Here is an 18626-nt window from a genome sequence, read left to right on the forward strand (position 1 = left end):
TCTTTTAAATTATTATTTAAGATATATGCATACATATTTGAGGGTCAGGGAGTGAGGGGGAGGGCTAAGGGGGATATTTTTTATAGCTAAAAATGATATTTACAAAAAGTGATAAATTTTTGAAGGGGGGGGGGAAATTTCCCCTTGCCCCTCCCCCTGGCTACGCCTATGGATTTACCGAATGTAGTGAATTTATTAATTAAATATGAACCGCTTAGTTAGGCAAAAAATAAATAAATTTTATTAGTTGCTTCGCAGCTTGGCAGGTATCTTTTAGATTTTGCAGAATATAGTGAGTTTATTTACACATTATATTTTCTTGCTCATAATAATTTCTTTTATATATTTTGTCACACTTCAATTTAATTTATGTCACGACTTTTAATCACTCACCTATTATATGTGAAATATGACACTCTTATGATTTTAGCACTCTATTAGATTCGAAAGAAATACTTTGCTTTTTAATGTAAAAATGATACAGAATGAACTAGATGTAGAAGATAACTCCTCTAATGAAGAATTTTCTGATGTTTGTAAGATGTACAACAAAATTTTGGAAAATATATCAGCAAAAGATTTGTTTACCTTTTTATCAGGAAAATCTAAATCTAACACTCAAAAGTTATTTAAAGAATGCAATATTTCAGATTTAAAGCAAGGTAATGTTTATAGTATATATTATAAATATATATCATATATAGAGGTAATAAGGGAAAATAATAACGTTGCTACATTTAAAAAATTTGAATGCACAATTTGCAATAAATATTATACTTCTAAAGGCATTTTAAACACCCATATAACTCAAGTAAAACATTTTTATAAAATCTATTTGCAGTTACATTTTATATAAATAATTTGAAATGTTATAATTGTTATGTTATATATTTAATGCTTTTCTAATTTTAAGTAATTAAATTTTTAATATTTAATTATGTTTTATAATTTTTAACAAATAATAGACTTTTGATAATTAAATATTATTCATATTAATTTTTTTTATATTTTTACAATATTTTCTATTAAGGAAAATTTTGTAATAAAGTTTTATCTAATTTTTAAAAGAATTGATAATATATATTTTGAAAAAAATAAAATATTATGCGATTCATAAACTTTACCTATAATTAATTTAATATACTATTAATTATACAAGAAAAAATGTCTATAGATTTTATATAACTAAATGTTTAAAAAAGATTTAAACTACATATTTATCCCTTTTTTGCCCTTTGAGGAATCTATCTTAATTTTATATCGCTTACAAAATATTAACTAACTTAATGAACAAAAAGAATACTTTTAATAGAATGGCCTAAATATTTAAATAAATAAATTCCCTATCATTACAGTTGACTTCATAAGTTATATTTAATTTATTTTAAAACAAAAATAATTGTATAATTTAAAAATTTTTCAATATTAAATTTAAAATAATTAAATAAGGAGGATGCAATCATTGGAACATTTCCTTATATTTAAATTTTTAAATTATTACACCTCCTGATATGGTGGTAGGGGGGTAAACATGTTAGAATTCTGTAACAGATAAGTTTTTAATTTGCCCAACCATACTACCCAAGCTCTGGAGCAGTAAAAAAATTAACATTGGGTGAATGGGTGGGTTAAAAATATTTTTGGATCAATAGATGAACATGTGAATGAAAATATTTTGGCAAAATGAGCAGAACCATCTCTAATATATCACTAAGTTTTCAAAATTATATAGTTAAATTTTTATTATATATATACTACTAAAAAATTTTTAGGATTTTCTTTATTTTTGTAATAACATAGTTTCATCTTGACTTATATTTGCCCCAATATAAATTTATGGAAGGATATTGCAAATAATGACTATTTTATTTAATGCACTATTACCAACTTCTTTGCTGATACCAATGCCACATTTTTTTTAAATGAAAATCTAAAAAACTTTATTATATTTAAAAACAAAATATAAGATTTTTTTCCAATTCCAATTCCCACATAAATTTTTTTTTTTTAAAAAAAAAAATCCCTTTCAATCAGAGAGATAACGGATGTTGTGCCACTTTTTTGAAAAATAATGATAGCATTAGTGTGCTTCATTTTATAAACACACTATAAAATACTAAAAATTGATTTATTTTTAAAATTAATTTTGCTAATTTTTTTATCACACATCATAAATGCTTTTGATGCTACTTAAATTTAACATTATTAGAAAGAAAATTAAGCCAAATAATTGGTGATCATAATAAAACCTTTTATTTGAAGCAAGACATTACATTAGGTCATCAAAGTAATTGCAGCTATTCATGTTCCATATAGCAATGCAAATAAACCAGTTTCACCATTGTTATTACTTAATTTAATTTTTATTTTAATCTTAATCATGATTTATATTTTTATATGACCTTTGTTTTTAATAAAACCTATTTAAAAAAATCTTTATATTTTAAAATCTATTATAACTCTAATTTATCAAGTGATTTAAAATGTAAAATGTTGCAAACTAAATAGATATTAAAAAAATGAAACAAATAATAACAACAAAATTTTACTAAATAATGATAAAGGAATTTTCTTTTCTTAAATTTGCAAAATATTTTGAACATTATATTAAAAAAAATAATACAGTATTTAAATTTTGATGTATAAAGTATTAAGGATAATATTCAGTGTTAAAAACACTACTTTTTGAAGGAGCACGCTATCACCAATTTTTGTCTAAAAGTAACTATTAGCTTCATTACTTTATAAAAATGCTTAGTTTATTTTCATTAAATTTAAATAATAATATCATCCTCAAATCTAGGAAAACAATTTGAATGTATAAAATTTGCCTTATTAAATAATTATTCAAGACTAGTACTTGAGGGCTGTATTTAATTTTATAAACATATTTTAATTTAAGAAATATTAGAAAAATGTTTATTTGAGTATTTTATTTCTAGATTTAACAAAATGTGTCAAAGAAGATTTTTTTTTTCCATTTGTATTTCAAAAAAATATAGTAGCTGTAGATGTCATTCTTCAAGTAATTAGCCAAAACATCTTTATTGTATATTAGATTAGTTAACTTTATCATTTACATATTTAGTTCGCTCAACTTTATTTTCAAAATGACCTTTTTTAGGAAATATTTTCAGAATTTTTTGGGAAATATTTAAAATAACCTTTTTTAGAAATAATTTTCATGACTTTCTTTTTTTGATATATTCTAAAAAATAAGTGCACCCAAATCACTGTGCCCCCCCCCAGTGACGCTACTGGATTGTTAAAATCATATTTCCTAATTAATTTTAAATTAAATATAATGTAAATAAAAATCAAATTATGTTTATATTTATCGACTGATAAATCTATTTTAACTCATAAACAAAAGCTTTTTTAAATTTTGATTCTTTTAAAGGGGTATTCTTTCTAGTGACCTGCATCGGGCCTAATTTTTCAAGCCCAACTCGGCCCGAAATTTTTTAAAAAAGGTTTTGCCGGCCCTACCCGAACCCGAAATTATTTTTAAAAATAATTTATAGGCCCGACCCTACTTTTTTTTAAAAATATTAGCCCTGACTCAGCCCGAACCCGATTCGGGCCGGGCCTTTTGTAAAAGGTTCTCAAGCTTAAAAACGCTAATAATGCTTTAGTTGCCCTTATTTAGTAAAATTGTATGCTGAATTGACCTTATATTCCTAACTGGATTCAAAGAGAAGCTAATTAGGCTATTAATAACGTTGAATAATCTAATGCTAACATAGATTTAGTAAATACTTCAAGAACGCTATAATTATCTTGATCTATTTTTTAAAATTTTTGATAATTTTTTTTGCATTAAAAATAAATTTAAATAACGCCTTGCCCTCAAGTGATATTGTTGAATAATTGTTTGGTACGGAAAAGATAAAATGATTATTATGTAATAAAAATAAATAATTTTTTTTATAAAGTATCATAAAAGTAACGACAATACTTTTAAAAATTGTAACTAATAGTGGACCACTAAATAGTGTTTAGTGACATTACTTTCAATTTTAATAAAACTTACAGGGTTTCCCATTCATAAAAGGAAAAGTCCCAATCAAAAAAGGAAAAGTTTCAATCATAAAAGGAAAAGGTCCGATCATAATAGGAAAGGGTCAATCATAAAAGGAAAAGTTCAATCAAAAAAGAAAAAGGCCCAAACAAAAAAGGAAAAGTGTCAATCAAAAAAGGAAATTCCCAAAAAGAAAGGAAAAAGTTTGATCAAAAAAGGAAAAGTGACAAACAAAAAAGGAAAAGGTCCAATCAAAAAAGGAAAAGTGTCAATCGAAAAAGGAAAGGAAAAGTGTTAATCAAAAAAGGAAAATTCCCATTCAAAAAAGGAAAATCGTAATTTTTTAAAATTTTTATTTATTTTTGTTATTCCTTCTTAATTTATTTCTAAATTTTTGCGATTTCTTTACATTTTTTTTCTTAATGCAATTTTTCACAATTTATTTCTAACTTTTTGCGATTTTCTTTACTTTTATTATTCTTACTATATCTTCTCTAAATTTATTTTTCTTCTCATTTTTGTATTTTTAAATATAATTTATAAATTTTGTTCCATTTTTTTTAACAATTCTTTACATTTTTATTTCATCATATATACAATATTCTTTTTATGATTTTTTTCATTTTTATCTTTTACAAACATTTCTAACCTTTTCAATCTCTTCATTTTTAATCTTTATTTTTTTGAGCTTTTCTCAATTTTTCTTCTTCTCATTTTTGATAATTTTAAAATGATTATATTTTATTAATTTAAATACATATCATTTGGTATTACAGTTTAAACTTATTTAATTTTAAATACATTATAACTAAACGATTAATTTAACTTAGCAATTGCAATTAAATACAATAATCTTTCTTAAATTTTTATTTTTTAAATTATCATAAATGAGAAGAAAAAAATTGAGAAAAGGCCAAAAAATAAAGATCAAAAATGAAGAGATTGAAAAGGTTAAAAATGTATGTAAAAAATTACAATGAAAAAATTATAAAAAGAATATTGTATTATATGTATAAAAAAACGTAAAGAATTGTTAAAAAAATGGACCTAAATTTATAAATTATTTTTAAAAATACAAAATAAAATCAAAAATAGAAGAAAAAAAATTGAGAAAAGATATAGTAAGAAAAATAAATTGAGAAAAGACACAAATAAAGTAAAGAAATCACAAAGTTAGAAATAAAATAAGAAGGGATGACAAATATAATAAGAATTTAAGAAAAATTGAAAATTTAAAAAATTACGATTTTCCTTTTTTGTTTGGCATTTTCCTTTTTTGATCGGACTTTTCCTTTTTTGATTGACACTTTTCCTTTTTTGTTTGGGCCTTTTCCTTTTATGATTAACCTTTTTCCTTTTTTGATAGGACCTTTTCCTTGATTGAAACTTTTCCTTTTTTGAATGGGAAACCCTGTACATAAGCATTTTCTTGTATGTTAATTTTCTTCTCTTAATAAAATTAATACTGCAACAAAATTTTAAAAGTAAAAAAGAAATACAAAAGAATTTTATTATTGATATCGGTTTTATATAATGGATATTAATTTTAATGGTATTCAAATATTTTACCTTTAAATGATATCTTTTTCTTTTTTTATCATTTGTTTAAAAAATTTTCTAAACATGCTTCATGGCTTAATTATGCTACTTCATTTTTATAAAATTTAATAATTACTTTTGACTATTGGTTACACTTACATGTATTGATTAAAATTGTAAATATTACTGGTACCTTTTATCTTTGATTTTATTATCTTCTCACCTATTGAATTTAATTTGATCTTGCATTAGGTACATCTAAAGGTCAGGCCATACCCATGTAACATGTGTCAAAAATCTTTCAGTCAAAAAGGTAACCTCCGTGAACATATATCTACTATTCATGAAAAAGTTAGACCTCACGAATGTGTATCTTGTGGAAAAAATTTTACCCAAAAAGGAAATTTGAAAGAACACATGTTAAAAGTACACCACAAGCTCAAACCTTATCCTTGTATCTTTTGCCCAAAACGATTCAGCCAAAAAGCCAATATGGAGCAACACATTCGCAAAATACACCCATCTACATTATGAATTCAAACATAAAAATCTCTATTATTTATAACAATTATAGAAACATATAATTAAATATCTCAGTTTTTGAATGTTAGAATGTTACTACTTTTATGTAATTTATATGAATAAGTGCTCAAAAATTATTTCTTTTCAAGATATATAAATTTAAGTAAAATTTGCTTAAATCTAAATGAAATTTTTACTCACCTAATAAAGTTTAATTTTTCATTGTAAACGTTGTATTAATTTTAATATCAAATTACAATTTATCATATAATTAATGAGGCTAGGTAGAATAAGCGTCATACAAAAATAAGGTATAGTAAGATTAACCCTTCAATACTCCAGTGGTTATATGAAACCCCAGGCATGCTAGAACTAATTACATAAAAATTGTTAAATATTTTGATATGGATTCTTCAGTAGCTTTATCAAATATGTCTTAGAATCTATATTCCAGATTTCATATATTTAGGTTGAGTAGTTTTGAAGATTTAAATTTTGTGAATGATTGGGGTTTGTGAGACCCCACCAGAGTTAATTTGTAATTTTTTAAGAAATTTTTTTATTTTAAAATTATAAATATATACTAGTATATTATAAAATTTATTAAAACAAAATTTAAATATCTTATATTTTTAATGAAATATATGAAAAAAGAAAACATAAATATTTTCTCTGGTGGAGGTATTTTATTTTTCACTAGCTGACTCATTTTTATTATTTATAATTATTTTTACAGATTCTGTAACTAAATATATAATTATTTAATGTAATATTTTATTTGAGGTGTTTATGACAATATAATTATTTAAGATGTAATATCATTTTATTTGAGGTGTTTATGACAATGTAATTAATAGTGAGGATGTTGATAGTGATTATGATACACAATCTGAATTAGATGAAGAAGAAATGTTAGTTGAAGACAATAAACTTAATATTATTTAGGTAAATATGGAATCATCTATCATAGTATATTTCCCTTTAAAATTAGCTAAAAAAATAAGTTTACTAAATGGAAAAAGTCTAATCAAAGAATAAGAACTCATCAACAAAATTTAGTTATAGATCTGAGGAGTAAAAGAATAAGGGAAAGAAGCTGACACTCCAGAATTTGACTTGTTCATAACACCAAAAATGATTGAGAGATTATTTATCATACCAATGATAAAATTAAAATTATATGTAAAAACTATACTGACCAATATGAAAGTTCTACTTAAGAAGTTGATGTCAAGGCATTATTGGGAAATCTTTATTTAGCTGGAATTTTTATATCTAGCTATCAAAATAAAAAAAATAAAATATTTTTTTTCAAATATGTAAAATAAATTTATGTTTAGAACACATTAATGTTTTATTTTTGCATGTCAAATTTAACATATTCAATGTTCTATATTTTTTTATGTTTGAATGTATTAGTGTAATTTTTTATATTGAAGAATAAAGATCCATATTATAAATTATCATGATTATATGATAGATAAGTTATTTTTTTAATTTAATATTTGAAATTTAAAAAAAGTATGCCTTTTTTAGAAAATTTGGCACAAATTATAATTATCCTCTTTAGAGACCTTAGGCCTTAATTTTTTGACCAAGCCCGACCCAGGCTCGCAGTAAAAAAAAAATTTTTGGCCCAAGCTCGGCCTGGCCCATATTTAATGTTAAAAAAAATCTCAAGCCCATAATAAGTTTCACAAAAATTTCCCAAAGCCCGTATAAAAATTTAACTTTTTTTTATTTAATGAAAATTAACAATATTTAAATATATTTAGGTAATCATTATGTTTACAATACTTAAATTTATTATTATTAGAAGAAAAAAAGGCAATATATCATTAAATTAGCAACTGTTTTAAATAATTTAAATTTAATAATTTTAGGTCCAAGCCCATTAAAAAAAAATTTTTAAACCCAGACCCGCTAGAAAATAACAGATAGGACTAATTCCCTACATCTAGATAAGAAAACTAAATTGCTGCACTCATGCGGGCTGGCCCGGCCCATGAAGGCCTCTGATCCTCATCACCTTTAATCTAAGCTCTAGAAATAAAAATAAATAATTATCAAGTTTAAGGTTAGTTCTCTTATATTAAATATTAAATAAAAATAATGAATATAACTGGAGATTCTAACATTTGAAATTGGGGTCTATTAAACCCAACCCTAGTATTAACGTCATTTTTTTCACCGGAGTATTGAAAGGTTAGGCAACATAAAAAGAAGGCGTCGTATAAATAGATTAATTACATATAACGAATTCCAACCGCCTCTTCCCATTTATAAATAATTTTCCCTTATATTTCTACTAAAAATTTAATAATCTAAATAATAATTTTATTTACCTTCGCTTATACACTTTTCCCCGGAATAACTTACCCTGTAACATTCCCTTATATGACTCATTTCCTATCCTAATTTTTAACAATACTATATGGTTAGATTACCCTATCTAAATCATTCGTAAATATTTAACTAATATGTAATATTATCGACTTTCATCTTTCCTCCATAATTATTTAAAATAAAAACAAAATTTAATTAATCTCCAAATATTGTAGTTAAACGATCTGATATGGGTCAATTATTAAAAATACCCTATTAAGATTTAGGCCAAAATAATATCATGTAAACATGGAAATTTTGTTCATAGAGGGGAGAAATGTTTGGACCTCAAAATCTCGAGGCTTACATAATATTTTTCCTGAAATCATAATTGCGCCAGTCTTAAAAATCGGGCTGTTTAACAACACTACTGCAAAAAATAATCATTGTCCTCCATCTTTATTTATTTTACCCTCTCGCATCGATAAATAAAAACATAAAATTATGATATCCCCCCCCCCCCCTCTTTGTAGAGGCTACCTTCCTAACCCATATAATATTAAAAATGCCATTACTTATTTATAAATACATCATCGGTACAAAACATTAAATATATTACATAATAATTCTTATTTGAACTTTCCCATTTTGATTTTTTGCCATTAGCCCGTATCGTTGCCTGATATACATTGAATTTTAGTCTTCATATCCGTTTACACCCATCTCTTGTTCTGTACTTATTCCATTGTCTCCTTCTGTCCCCATATTCACAATCACGCACTTGATCCCTATACCATTCAATAGCACTAGTTTCCACTTCCTGGTGTTATACATTCTTGTCTATACTTTTTGTCCTATGATATATTCTAACTGTTTAACATCCCCTTTGTTCCTCCCGCTTTACTTTACTATTTCCAAAATCCTTTTTCTACCCATAAACCGTTCCGCTAGTGTCCACGCATCTTTATTCTTTGCATTATTATAAATCGCCAATGAAATCCACACGTCTCCTATCCCCTTTTTCGAATTCATTAGCCATGTTTTTACTAGTCCCTCCATATTTTCAGTCAACCCATTTAAGCTCGAGTGGTAGGATGGGCTAGAATATATACCGTTACCCCTTTATTTACAAAATTTTTGGAAAATTTCACTTCTAAACCCTGCTCCACCCTTAAACTTAAATTCTTAAAATCCCATATTTGCCATAGCACACAATTTCTTAATTACAACTTACTTTGCCTTATAAAGATATGCAATTCCCGGCCCGAACGACTTTAAACCAGACCGGTCTTATTTCGGGTTTGGTCTAATATTTTTTTGAAAATATTGGGTCAGGCCGTACAAATTTATGAATGAAAATTTTTGGCCGAGCTTGAAAAATTAGGCCCAATCTACTTTCTTATACTCAACCCATTTCGAGTAAGTGTTTACCAATAAAAAGTGTGTTGGTGAGATATCATAAGTTGTTTTTATTTAATAATTAAATCATTACAAACCAATTTAATTATTTTTAAAACAATTTTCTTTATCTCACCTATACTTCAATTCTAGATCAAAAATTCTTAACATAACCTAGGTCTAGTCAGGATTTTGCTAAGAGGGAGGGCACTATTAGGTAAGCTTACTATACATTTTATTGGAGATCTTTAAGTCTATTTATTGTAGTTAGTTATAAAAATAATTTTGTATTCACTATGATATAAAAAGACCCCGGATCTGAAAAAAAATTATTCATTTATGATATGTTCTCATATCGTGACTCATGAACATCGACATTTCCCCACGAAGACAAAGCTTTAAATAATTTGTATTTCGTAAATTGCACCCTAGAGTAATTTATAATTTAGTACTAATTCTACAATAATGCTCTTTTACAGTTTCTATGTCACGAGTTCGCAAATTGTCAATGAGAAGTAATCGTGCATTCATTACACGAATTAGAGGTAAAATATACATTATGCTGTATTTTGGAGTGTTTTTGAATTCCTTTTAGAATTCCTTCTCCTATCCCTTTTTGAATTATTAAATCGATTATGTTTTAAGAACAATAATGAATTTTATTTGTAACTCTTTTGTATATATACATTTATATAATTATCCAATTTAACTTCTAAAATATGCAATTTGATAAACCTCGATAATATAATAATACATGTCGGAAAGTTATAATAATATAATATACAAATAACCCATCATTATGTTTGTTCTCTATTAGCAAAATATCGGTATGCCTCTTTCTAGTAATCCGTTACTTCTCGGATGGTATGGTGTAGTTTTTACATGTTCGACATTTTTTATGAATCCTAATTTATTATCAAACACCGTAGCAAATTCATTATATAGTTTGTCAATATTCACGTTACCATTATCATTATATTTATATTTATTGTTGATCATGTTAATTTTTACATTCGTTGGTAACGATAAGTCAAATTCTTTAAATCCAAATAGGCTGTGTCAAATTCTATAATCCACGGAAATCCAAATAAGCTATATCAATCATTTTGATAGTGCCCTTTATCATTATCATAAATTTTATCCATGGAAATCGAAATATGGTTGCATCAATCATTTTGATAGTGCCCTTTATCATTATCATAATTTCTATAAACCACAGAAATCTAAATAGACTGCATCAATCATTTTGATAGTGCCCTTTATCATTATCATAAATTCTATAATCCATGGAAATCTAAATAGGCTGCATCAATCATTTTGATAGTGCCCTTTATTTTTATTATAAATTTTATAATCCATGGAAATCTAAATAGGCTGCATCGTGTCCTTTATCACTATCATAAATTTTATAATTTGTTTAAGTTTAACGGTTAGTCTTCATCTTTAGTATCTGGGTATCGTAATAATAGTTCTCCGGCGATTAATTGATCGCGAATTCTTAGTTCAACATTATCTTCAATCTCGCATCTTCGGACTAGCTCCTTTATTGTTTTTAAATAACTCAAAATGGATTCTGAAGGCCCTCGACTAAATCTAATGAGTTTAATTCTAGATGCCAGAACAGTTGTTTTATCTTTATAAGTTGTTTTGCTATTTTTAATATATCTGCCCATATTTTCTTGGGAAGAGTAATTTTTTTTTATATCAGTTAATATTTATTCTTCCATAAGCTATAAATATTTTTTCAAGGTGGCGTCAGTTTAAGGAATATATTTTTTTTGTGTCTATAGTCGTCAATAGCCCATTTATCTCACTCATCTTTTATCCATAATTTTAAACAAATCTATTATTATTTAATTTATTTTTTTTATAAACAGAAAATTTTTTTTATAATTCTATATAACATTTAACTTGAGTGAAGACCGAAAACCGCGAGACTTTTTTACCTCGTCGCCAAATATTAAATCGATCCTTCTCCTATTATCCCTTTTCGAATTCTTTCTCCCATCCATTTTCGAATTCCTTCTCCTATCCCTTCTTTTCGAATTCCTTCTCCCATCCCTTTTCGAATTCCTTCTCCTATCCCGTTACGAATTCCTTCTCCTATTATCCCTTTTCGAATTCCTTATTAATCCCTTTTCGAATTCCTTCTCCTATCACTTTACGAATTCCTTCTCTCATCTCTTTACGAATTCCTTCTCATATCCCTTTACGAATTCCTTCTCCTATCCCTTTTCGAATTCCTTCTCCTATCCCTTTTCGAATTCTTTCTCCTATCCCTTTTCGAATTCCTTATCCTATCCTTTACGAATTCCTTCTCCTATCCCTTTTCAAATTCCTTCTCCTATCCCTTTTCGAATTCCTTCTCCTATCCCTTTTCGAATTCCTTCTCCCATCCCATTTCGAATTCCTTCTCCTATCCCGTTACGAATTCCTTCTCCTATTATCCCTTTTCGATTTTATTATTAATCCCTCTTCTTCTCCTATCCCTTTTCGAATTCTTTCTCCTATCTCTTTTCGAATTCCTTCTCCTATCCCTTCTTTTCGAATTCCTTCTCCCATCCCTTTTCGAATTCCTTCTCCTATCCCGTTACGAATTCCTTCTCCTATTATCCCTTTTCGAATTCCTTATTAATCCCTTTTCGAATTCCTTCTCCTATCACTTTACGAATTCCTTCTCTCATCTCTTTACGAATTCCTTCTCATATCCCTTTACGAATTCCTTCTCCTATCCCTTTTCGAATTCCTTCTCCTATCCCTTTTCGAATTCTTTCTCCTATCCCTTTTCGAATTCCTTATCCTATCCTTTACGAATTCCTTCTCCTATCCCTTTTCAAATTCCTTCTCCTATCCCTTTTCGAATTCCTTCTCCTATCCCTTTTCGAATTCCTTCTCCCATCCCATTTCGAATTCCTTCTCCTATCCCGTTACGAATTCCTTCTCCTATTATCCCTTTTCGATTTTATTATTAATCCCTCTTCGAATTCCTTCTCCTATCCCTTTTCGAATTCTTTCTCCTATCTCTTTTCGAATTCCTTCTCCTATCCCGTTACGAATTCCTTCTCCTATTATCCCTTTTCGAATTCCTTATTAATCCCTCTTCGAATTCCTTCTCCTATCCCTTTTCGAATTCTTTCTCCTATCTCTTTTCGAATTCCTTCTCCTATCAATTTTCGAATTCCTTCTCCCATCCCTTTTCGAATTCCTTCTCCTATCCCGTTACGAATTCCTTCTCCTATTATCCCTTTTCGAATTCCTTATTAATCCCTTTTCGAATTCCTTCTCCTATCACTTTACGAATTCCTTCTCTCATCTCTTTACGAATTCCTTCTCATATCCCTTTACGAATTCCTTCTCCTATCCCTTTTCGAATTCCTTCTCCTATCCCTTTTCGAATTCCTTCTCCCATCCCTTTTCGAATTCCTTCTCCTATCCCGTTACGAATTCCTTCTCCTATTATCCCTTTTCGATTTTATTATTAATCCCTCTTCGAATTCCTTCTCCTATCCCTTTTCGAATTCTTTCTCCTATCTCTTTTCGAATTCCTTCTCATATCCCTTTACGAATTACTTCTCCTATCCCTTTTAGAATTCCTTCTCTTATCTCACGAATTCCTTCTCCTATCCCTTTTCGAATTCCTTCTCCTATCACTTTACGAATTCCTTCTCTCATCTCTTTACGAATTCCTTCTCATATCCCTTTACGAATTCCTTCTCCTATCCCTTTTCGAATTCCTTCTCCTATCCCTTTTCGAATTCCTTCTCCCATCCCTTTTCGAATTCCTTCTCCTATCCCGTTACGAATTCCTTCTCCTATTATCCCTTTTCGATTTTATTATTAATCCCTCTTCGAATTCCTTCTCCTATCCCTTTTCGAATTATTTCTCCTATCTCTTTTCGAATTCCTTCTCATATCCCTTTACGAATTACTTCTCCTATCCCTTTTAGAATTCCTTCTCTTATCTCACGAATTCCTTCTCCTATCCCTTTTCGAATTCCTTCTCCTATCAATTTTCGAATTCCTTCTCCCATCCCTTTTCGAATTCCTTCTCCTATCCCGTTACGAATTCCTTCTCCTATTATCCCTTTTCGAATTCCTTATTAATCCCTCTTCGAATTCCTTCTCCTATCCCTTTTCGAATTCTTTCTCCTATCTCTTTTCGAATTCCTTCTCCCATCCCTTTTCGAATTCCTTCTCATATCCCTTTACGAATTCCTTCTCCTATCCCTTTTCGAATTCCTTCTCCTATCCCTTTTCGAATTCCTTCTCCCATCCCTTTTCGAATTCCTTCTCCTATCCCGTTACGAATTCCTTCTCCTATTATCCCTTTTCGATTTTATTATTAATCCCTCTTCGAATTCCTTCTCCTATCCCTTTTCGAATTCTTTCTCCTATCTCTTTTCGAATTCCTTCTCATATCCCTTTACGAATTACTTCTCCTATCCCTTTTAGAATTCCTTCTCTTATCTCACGAATTCCTTCTCCTATCCCTTTTCGAATTCCTTCTCCTATCACTTTACGAATTCCTTCTCTCATCTCTTTACGAATTCCTTCTCATATCCCTTTACGAATTCCTTCTCCTATCCCTTTTCGAATTCCTTCTCCTATCCCTTTTCGAATTCCTTCTCCCATCCCTTTTCGAATTCCTTCTCCTATCCCGTTACGAATTCCTTCTCCTATTATCCCTTTTCGATTTTATTATTAATCCCTCTTCGAATTCCTTCTCCTATCCCTTTTCGAATTCTTTCTCCTATCTCTTTTCGAATTCCTTCTCATATCCCTTTACGAATTACTTCTCCTATCCCTTTTAGAATTCCTTCTCTTATCTCTACGAATTCCTTCTCCTATCCCTTTTCGAATTCCTTCTCCTATCACTTTACGAATTCCTTCTCTCATCTCTTTACGAATTCCTTCTCATATCCCTTTACGAATTCCTTCTCCTATCCCTTTTCGAATTCCTTCCCCTATCCCTTTTCGAATTCCTTCTCCCATCCCTTTTCGAATTCCTTCTCCTATCCCGTTACGAATTCCTTCTCCTATTATCCCTTTTCGATTTTATTATTAATCCCTCTTCGAATTCCTTCTCCTATCCCTTTTCGAATTCTTTCTCCTATCTCTTTTCGAATTCCTTCTCATATCCCTTTACGAATTACTTCTCCTATCCCTTTTAGAATTCCTTCTCCTATCCCGTTACGAATTCCTTCTCCTATTATCCCTTTTCGAATTCCTTATTAATCCCTTTTCGAATTCCTTCTCCTATCACTTTACGAATTCCTTCTCTCATCTCTTTACGAATTCCTTCTCATATCCCTTTACGAATTCCTTCTCCTATCCCTTTTCGAATTCCTTCCCCTATCCCTTTTCGAATTCCTTCTCCCATCCCTTTTCGAATTCCTTCTCCTATCCCGTTACGAATTCCTTCTCCTATTATCCCTTTTCGATTTTATTATTAATCCCTCTTCGAATTCCTTCTCCTATCCCTTTTCGAATTCTTTCTCCTATCTCTTTTCGAATTCCTTCTCATATCCCTTTACGAATTACTTCTCCTATCCCTTTTAGAATTCCTTCTCTTATCTCACGAATTCCTTCTCCTATCCCTATTCGAATTCCTTCTCCTATCCCTTTTCGAATTCTTTCTCCTATCTCTTTTCGAATTCCTTCTCATATCCCTTTACGAATTACTTCTCCCATCCCTTTACGAATTCCTTCTCATATCCCTTTACGAATTACTTCTCCTATCCCTCTTAGAATTCCTTCTCTTATCTCACGAATTCCTTCTCCTATCCCTCTTCGAATTCCTTCTCCTATCCCTTTTCGAATTCTTTCTCCTATCTCTTTTCGAATTCCTTCTCATATCCCTTTACGAATTACTTCTCCTATCCCTTTTAGAATTCCTTCTCTTATCTCACGAATTCCTTCTCCTATCCCTCTTCGAATTCCTTCTCCTATCCCTTTTCGAATTCTTTCTCCTATCTCTTTTCGAATTCCTTCTCATATCCCTTTACGAATTACTTCTCCCATCCCTTTACGAATTCCTTCTCCTATCCCTTTTCGAATTCCTTCTTAATCCATTTCGAATTTCTTCTCCCATCCCTTTTCGAATTCCTTCTCCTATCCCGTTACGAATTCCTTCTCCTATTATCCCTTTTCGAATTCCTTATTAATCCCTCTTCGAATTCCTTCTCCTATCCCTTTTCGAATTCTTTCTCCTATCTCTTTTCGAATTCCTTCTCCTATCAATTTTCGAATTCCTTCTCCCATCCCTTTTCGAATTCCTTCTCCTATCCCGTTACGAATTCCTTCTCCTATTATCCCTTTTCGAATTCCTTATTAATCCCTTTTCGAATTCCTTCTCCTATCACTTTACGAATTCCTTCTCTCATCTATTTACGAATTCCTTCTCATATCCCTTTACGAATTCCTTCTCCTATCCCTTTTCGAATTCCTTCTCCTATCCCTTTTCGAATTCTTTCTCCTATCTCTTTTCGAATTCCTTCTCATATCCCTTTACGAATTACTTCTCCCATCCCTTTACTAATTCCTTATTAATCCCTCTTCGAATTCCTTCTCCTATCCCTTTTCGAATTCTTTCTCCTATCTCTTTTCGAATTCCTTCTCATATCCCTTTACGAATTACTTCTCCCATCCCTTTACGAATTCCTTCTCCTATCCCTTTTCGAATTCCTTCTTAATCATTTCGAATTTCTTCTCCCATCCCTTTTCGAATTCCTTCTCCTATCCCGTTACGAATTCCTTCTCCTATTATCCCTTTTCGAATTCCTTATTAATCCCTCTTCGAATTCCTTCTCCTATCCCTTTTCGAATTCTTTCTCCTATCTCTTTTCGAATTCCTTCTCCTATCCCTTTTCGAATTCCTTCTCCCATCCCTTTTCGAATTCCTTCTCCTATCCAGTTACGAATTCCTTCTCCTATTATCCCTTTTCGAATTCCTTATTAATCCCTTTTCGAATTCCTTCTCCTATCACTTTACGAATTCCTTCTCTCATCTCTTTACGAATTCCTTCTCATATCCCTTTACGAATTCCTTCTCCTATCCCTTTTCGAATTCCTTCTCCTATCCCTTTTCGAATTCTTTCTCCTATCCCTTTTCGAATTCCTTATCCTATCCTTTACGAATTCTTTCTCCTATCCCTTTTCAAATTCCTTCTCCTATCCCTTTTCGAATTCCTTCTCCTATCCCTTTTCGAATTCCTTCTCCCATCCCTTTTCGAATTCCTTCTCCTATCCCTTTTCGAATTCCTTCTCCTATCTCTTTTCGAATTCCTTCTCATATCCCTTTACGAATTACTTCTCCCATCCCTTTACTAATTCCTTATTAATCCCTCTTCGAATTCCTTCTCCTATCCCTTTTCGAATTCTTTCTCCTATCTCTTTTCGAATTCCTTCTCATATCCCTTTACGAATTACTTCTCCCATCCCTTTACTAATTCCTTATTAATCCCTCTTCGAATTCCTTCTCCTATCCCTTTTCGAATTCTTTCTCCTATCTCTTTTCGAATTCCTTCTCATATCCCTTTACGAATTACTTCTCCCATCCCTTTACTAATTCCTTATTAATCCCTCTTCGAATTCCTTCTCCTATCCCTTTTCGAATTCTTTCTCCTATCTCTTTTCGAATTCCTTCTCATATCCCTTTACGAATTACTTCTCCCATCCCTTTACTAATTCCTTATTAATCCCTCTTCGAATTCCTTCTCCTATCCCTTTTCGAATTCCTTCTCCTATCTCTTTTCGAATTCCTTCTCATATCCCTTTACGAATTCCTACTCCTATCCCTTTTCGAATTCCTTCTTAATCATTTCGAATTCCTTCTCCTATCCCTTTTCGAATTCCTTCTCCTATCCCTTTTCGAATTCTTTCTCCTATCTCTTTTCGAATTCCTTCTCCTATCAATTTTCGAATTCCTTCTCCCATCCCTTTTCGAATTCCTTCTCCTATCCCGTTACGAATTCCTTCTCCTATTATCCCTTTTCGAATTCCTTATTAATCCCTTTTCGAATTCCTTCTCCTATCACTTTACGAATTCCTTCTCTCATCTATTTACGAATTCCTTCTCATATCCCTTTACGAATTCCTTCTCCTATCCCTTTTCGAATTCCTTCTCCTATCCCTTTTCGAATTCTTTCTCCTATCTCTTTTCGAATTCCTTCTCATATCCCTTTACGAATTACTTCTCCCATCCCTTTACTAATTCCTTATTAATCCCTCTTCGAATTCCTTCTCCTATCCCTTTTCGAATTCTTTCTCCTATCTCTTTTCGAATTCCTTCTCATATCCCTTTACGAATTACTTCTCCCATCCCTTTACGAATTCCTTCTCCTATCCCTTTTCGAATTCCTTCTTAATCCATTTCGAATTTCTTCTCCCATCCCTTTTCGAATTCCTTCTCCTATCCCGTTACGAATTCCTTCTCCTATTATCCCTTTTCGAATTCCTTATTAATCCCTCTTCGAATTCCTTCTCCTATCCCTTTTCGAATTCTTTCTCCTATCTCTTTTCGAATTCCTTCTCCTATCCCTTTTCGAATTCCTTCTCCCATCCCTTTTCGAATTCCTTCTCCTATCCAGTTACGAATTCCTTCTCCTATTATCCCTTTTCGAATTCCTTATTAATCCCTTTTCGAATTCCTTCTCCTATCACTTTACGAATTCCTTCTCTCATCTCTTTACGAATTCCTTCTCATATCCCTTTACGAATTCCTTCTCCTATCCCTTTTCGAATTCCTTCTCCTATCCCTTTTCGAATTCTTTCTCCTATCCCTTTTCGAATTCCTTATCCTATCCTTTACGAATTCTTTCTC

The 18626-nt window shown here is 30.1% G+C and overlaps 1 protein-coding gene across 1 annotated transcript; it reads left to right on the plus strand.

Moving 5' to 3' along the window:
• The first annotated feature begins 385 nt into the window (after positions 1–385).
• LOC135928381 (gastrula zinc finger protein XlCGF44.2-like) lies at positions 386–6248 on the plus strand. Its single transcript, XM_065464833.1, has 3 exons — positions 386–662; positions 705–811; positions 5813–6248. Exons 1-3 carry the CDS (start codon positions 476–478, stop codon positions 6092–6094), a joined length of 576 nt encoding a protein of 191 aa, XP_065320905.1. The 5' UTR covers positions 386–475; the 3' UTR covers positions 6095–6248.
• Positions 6249–18626: the final 12378 nt, after the last annotated feature.

The sequence above is a fragment of the Gordionus sp. m RMFG-2023 genome, chromosome 4 (genome assembly GCF_954871325.1).
Source record: "Gordionus sp. m RMFG-2023 chromosome 4, tfGorSpeb1-WG-v2, whole genome shotgun sequence".
Classification (NCBI taxonomy): Eukaryota; Metazoa; Nematomorpha; class Gordioida; order Chordodea; family Parachordodidae; genus Gordionus; species Gordionus sp. m RMFG-2023.

Excerpts from the sequence above, each read along its gene's own strand:
- LOC135928381 (XM_065464833.1), top strand. The coding sequence starts at position 476 with ATGATACAGAATGAACTAGATGTAGAAGATAACTCCTCTAATGAAGAA. Across the intron at positions 663-704 it reads TATTTCAGATTTAAAGCAAG|AGGTAATAAGGGAAAATAAT; the intron begins GTAATGTTTATA and ends TATCATATATAG. Across the intron at positions 812-5,812 it reads TAAACACCCATATAACTCAA|GTACATCTAAAGGTCAGGCC; the intron begins GTAAAACATTTT and ends ATCTTGCATTAG.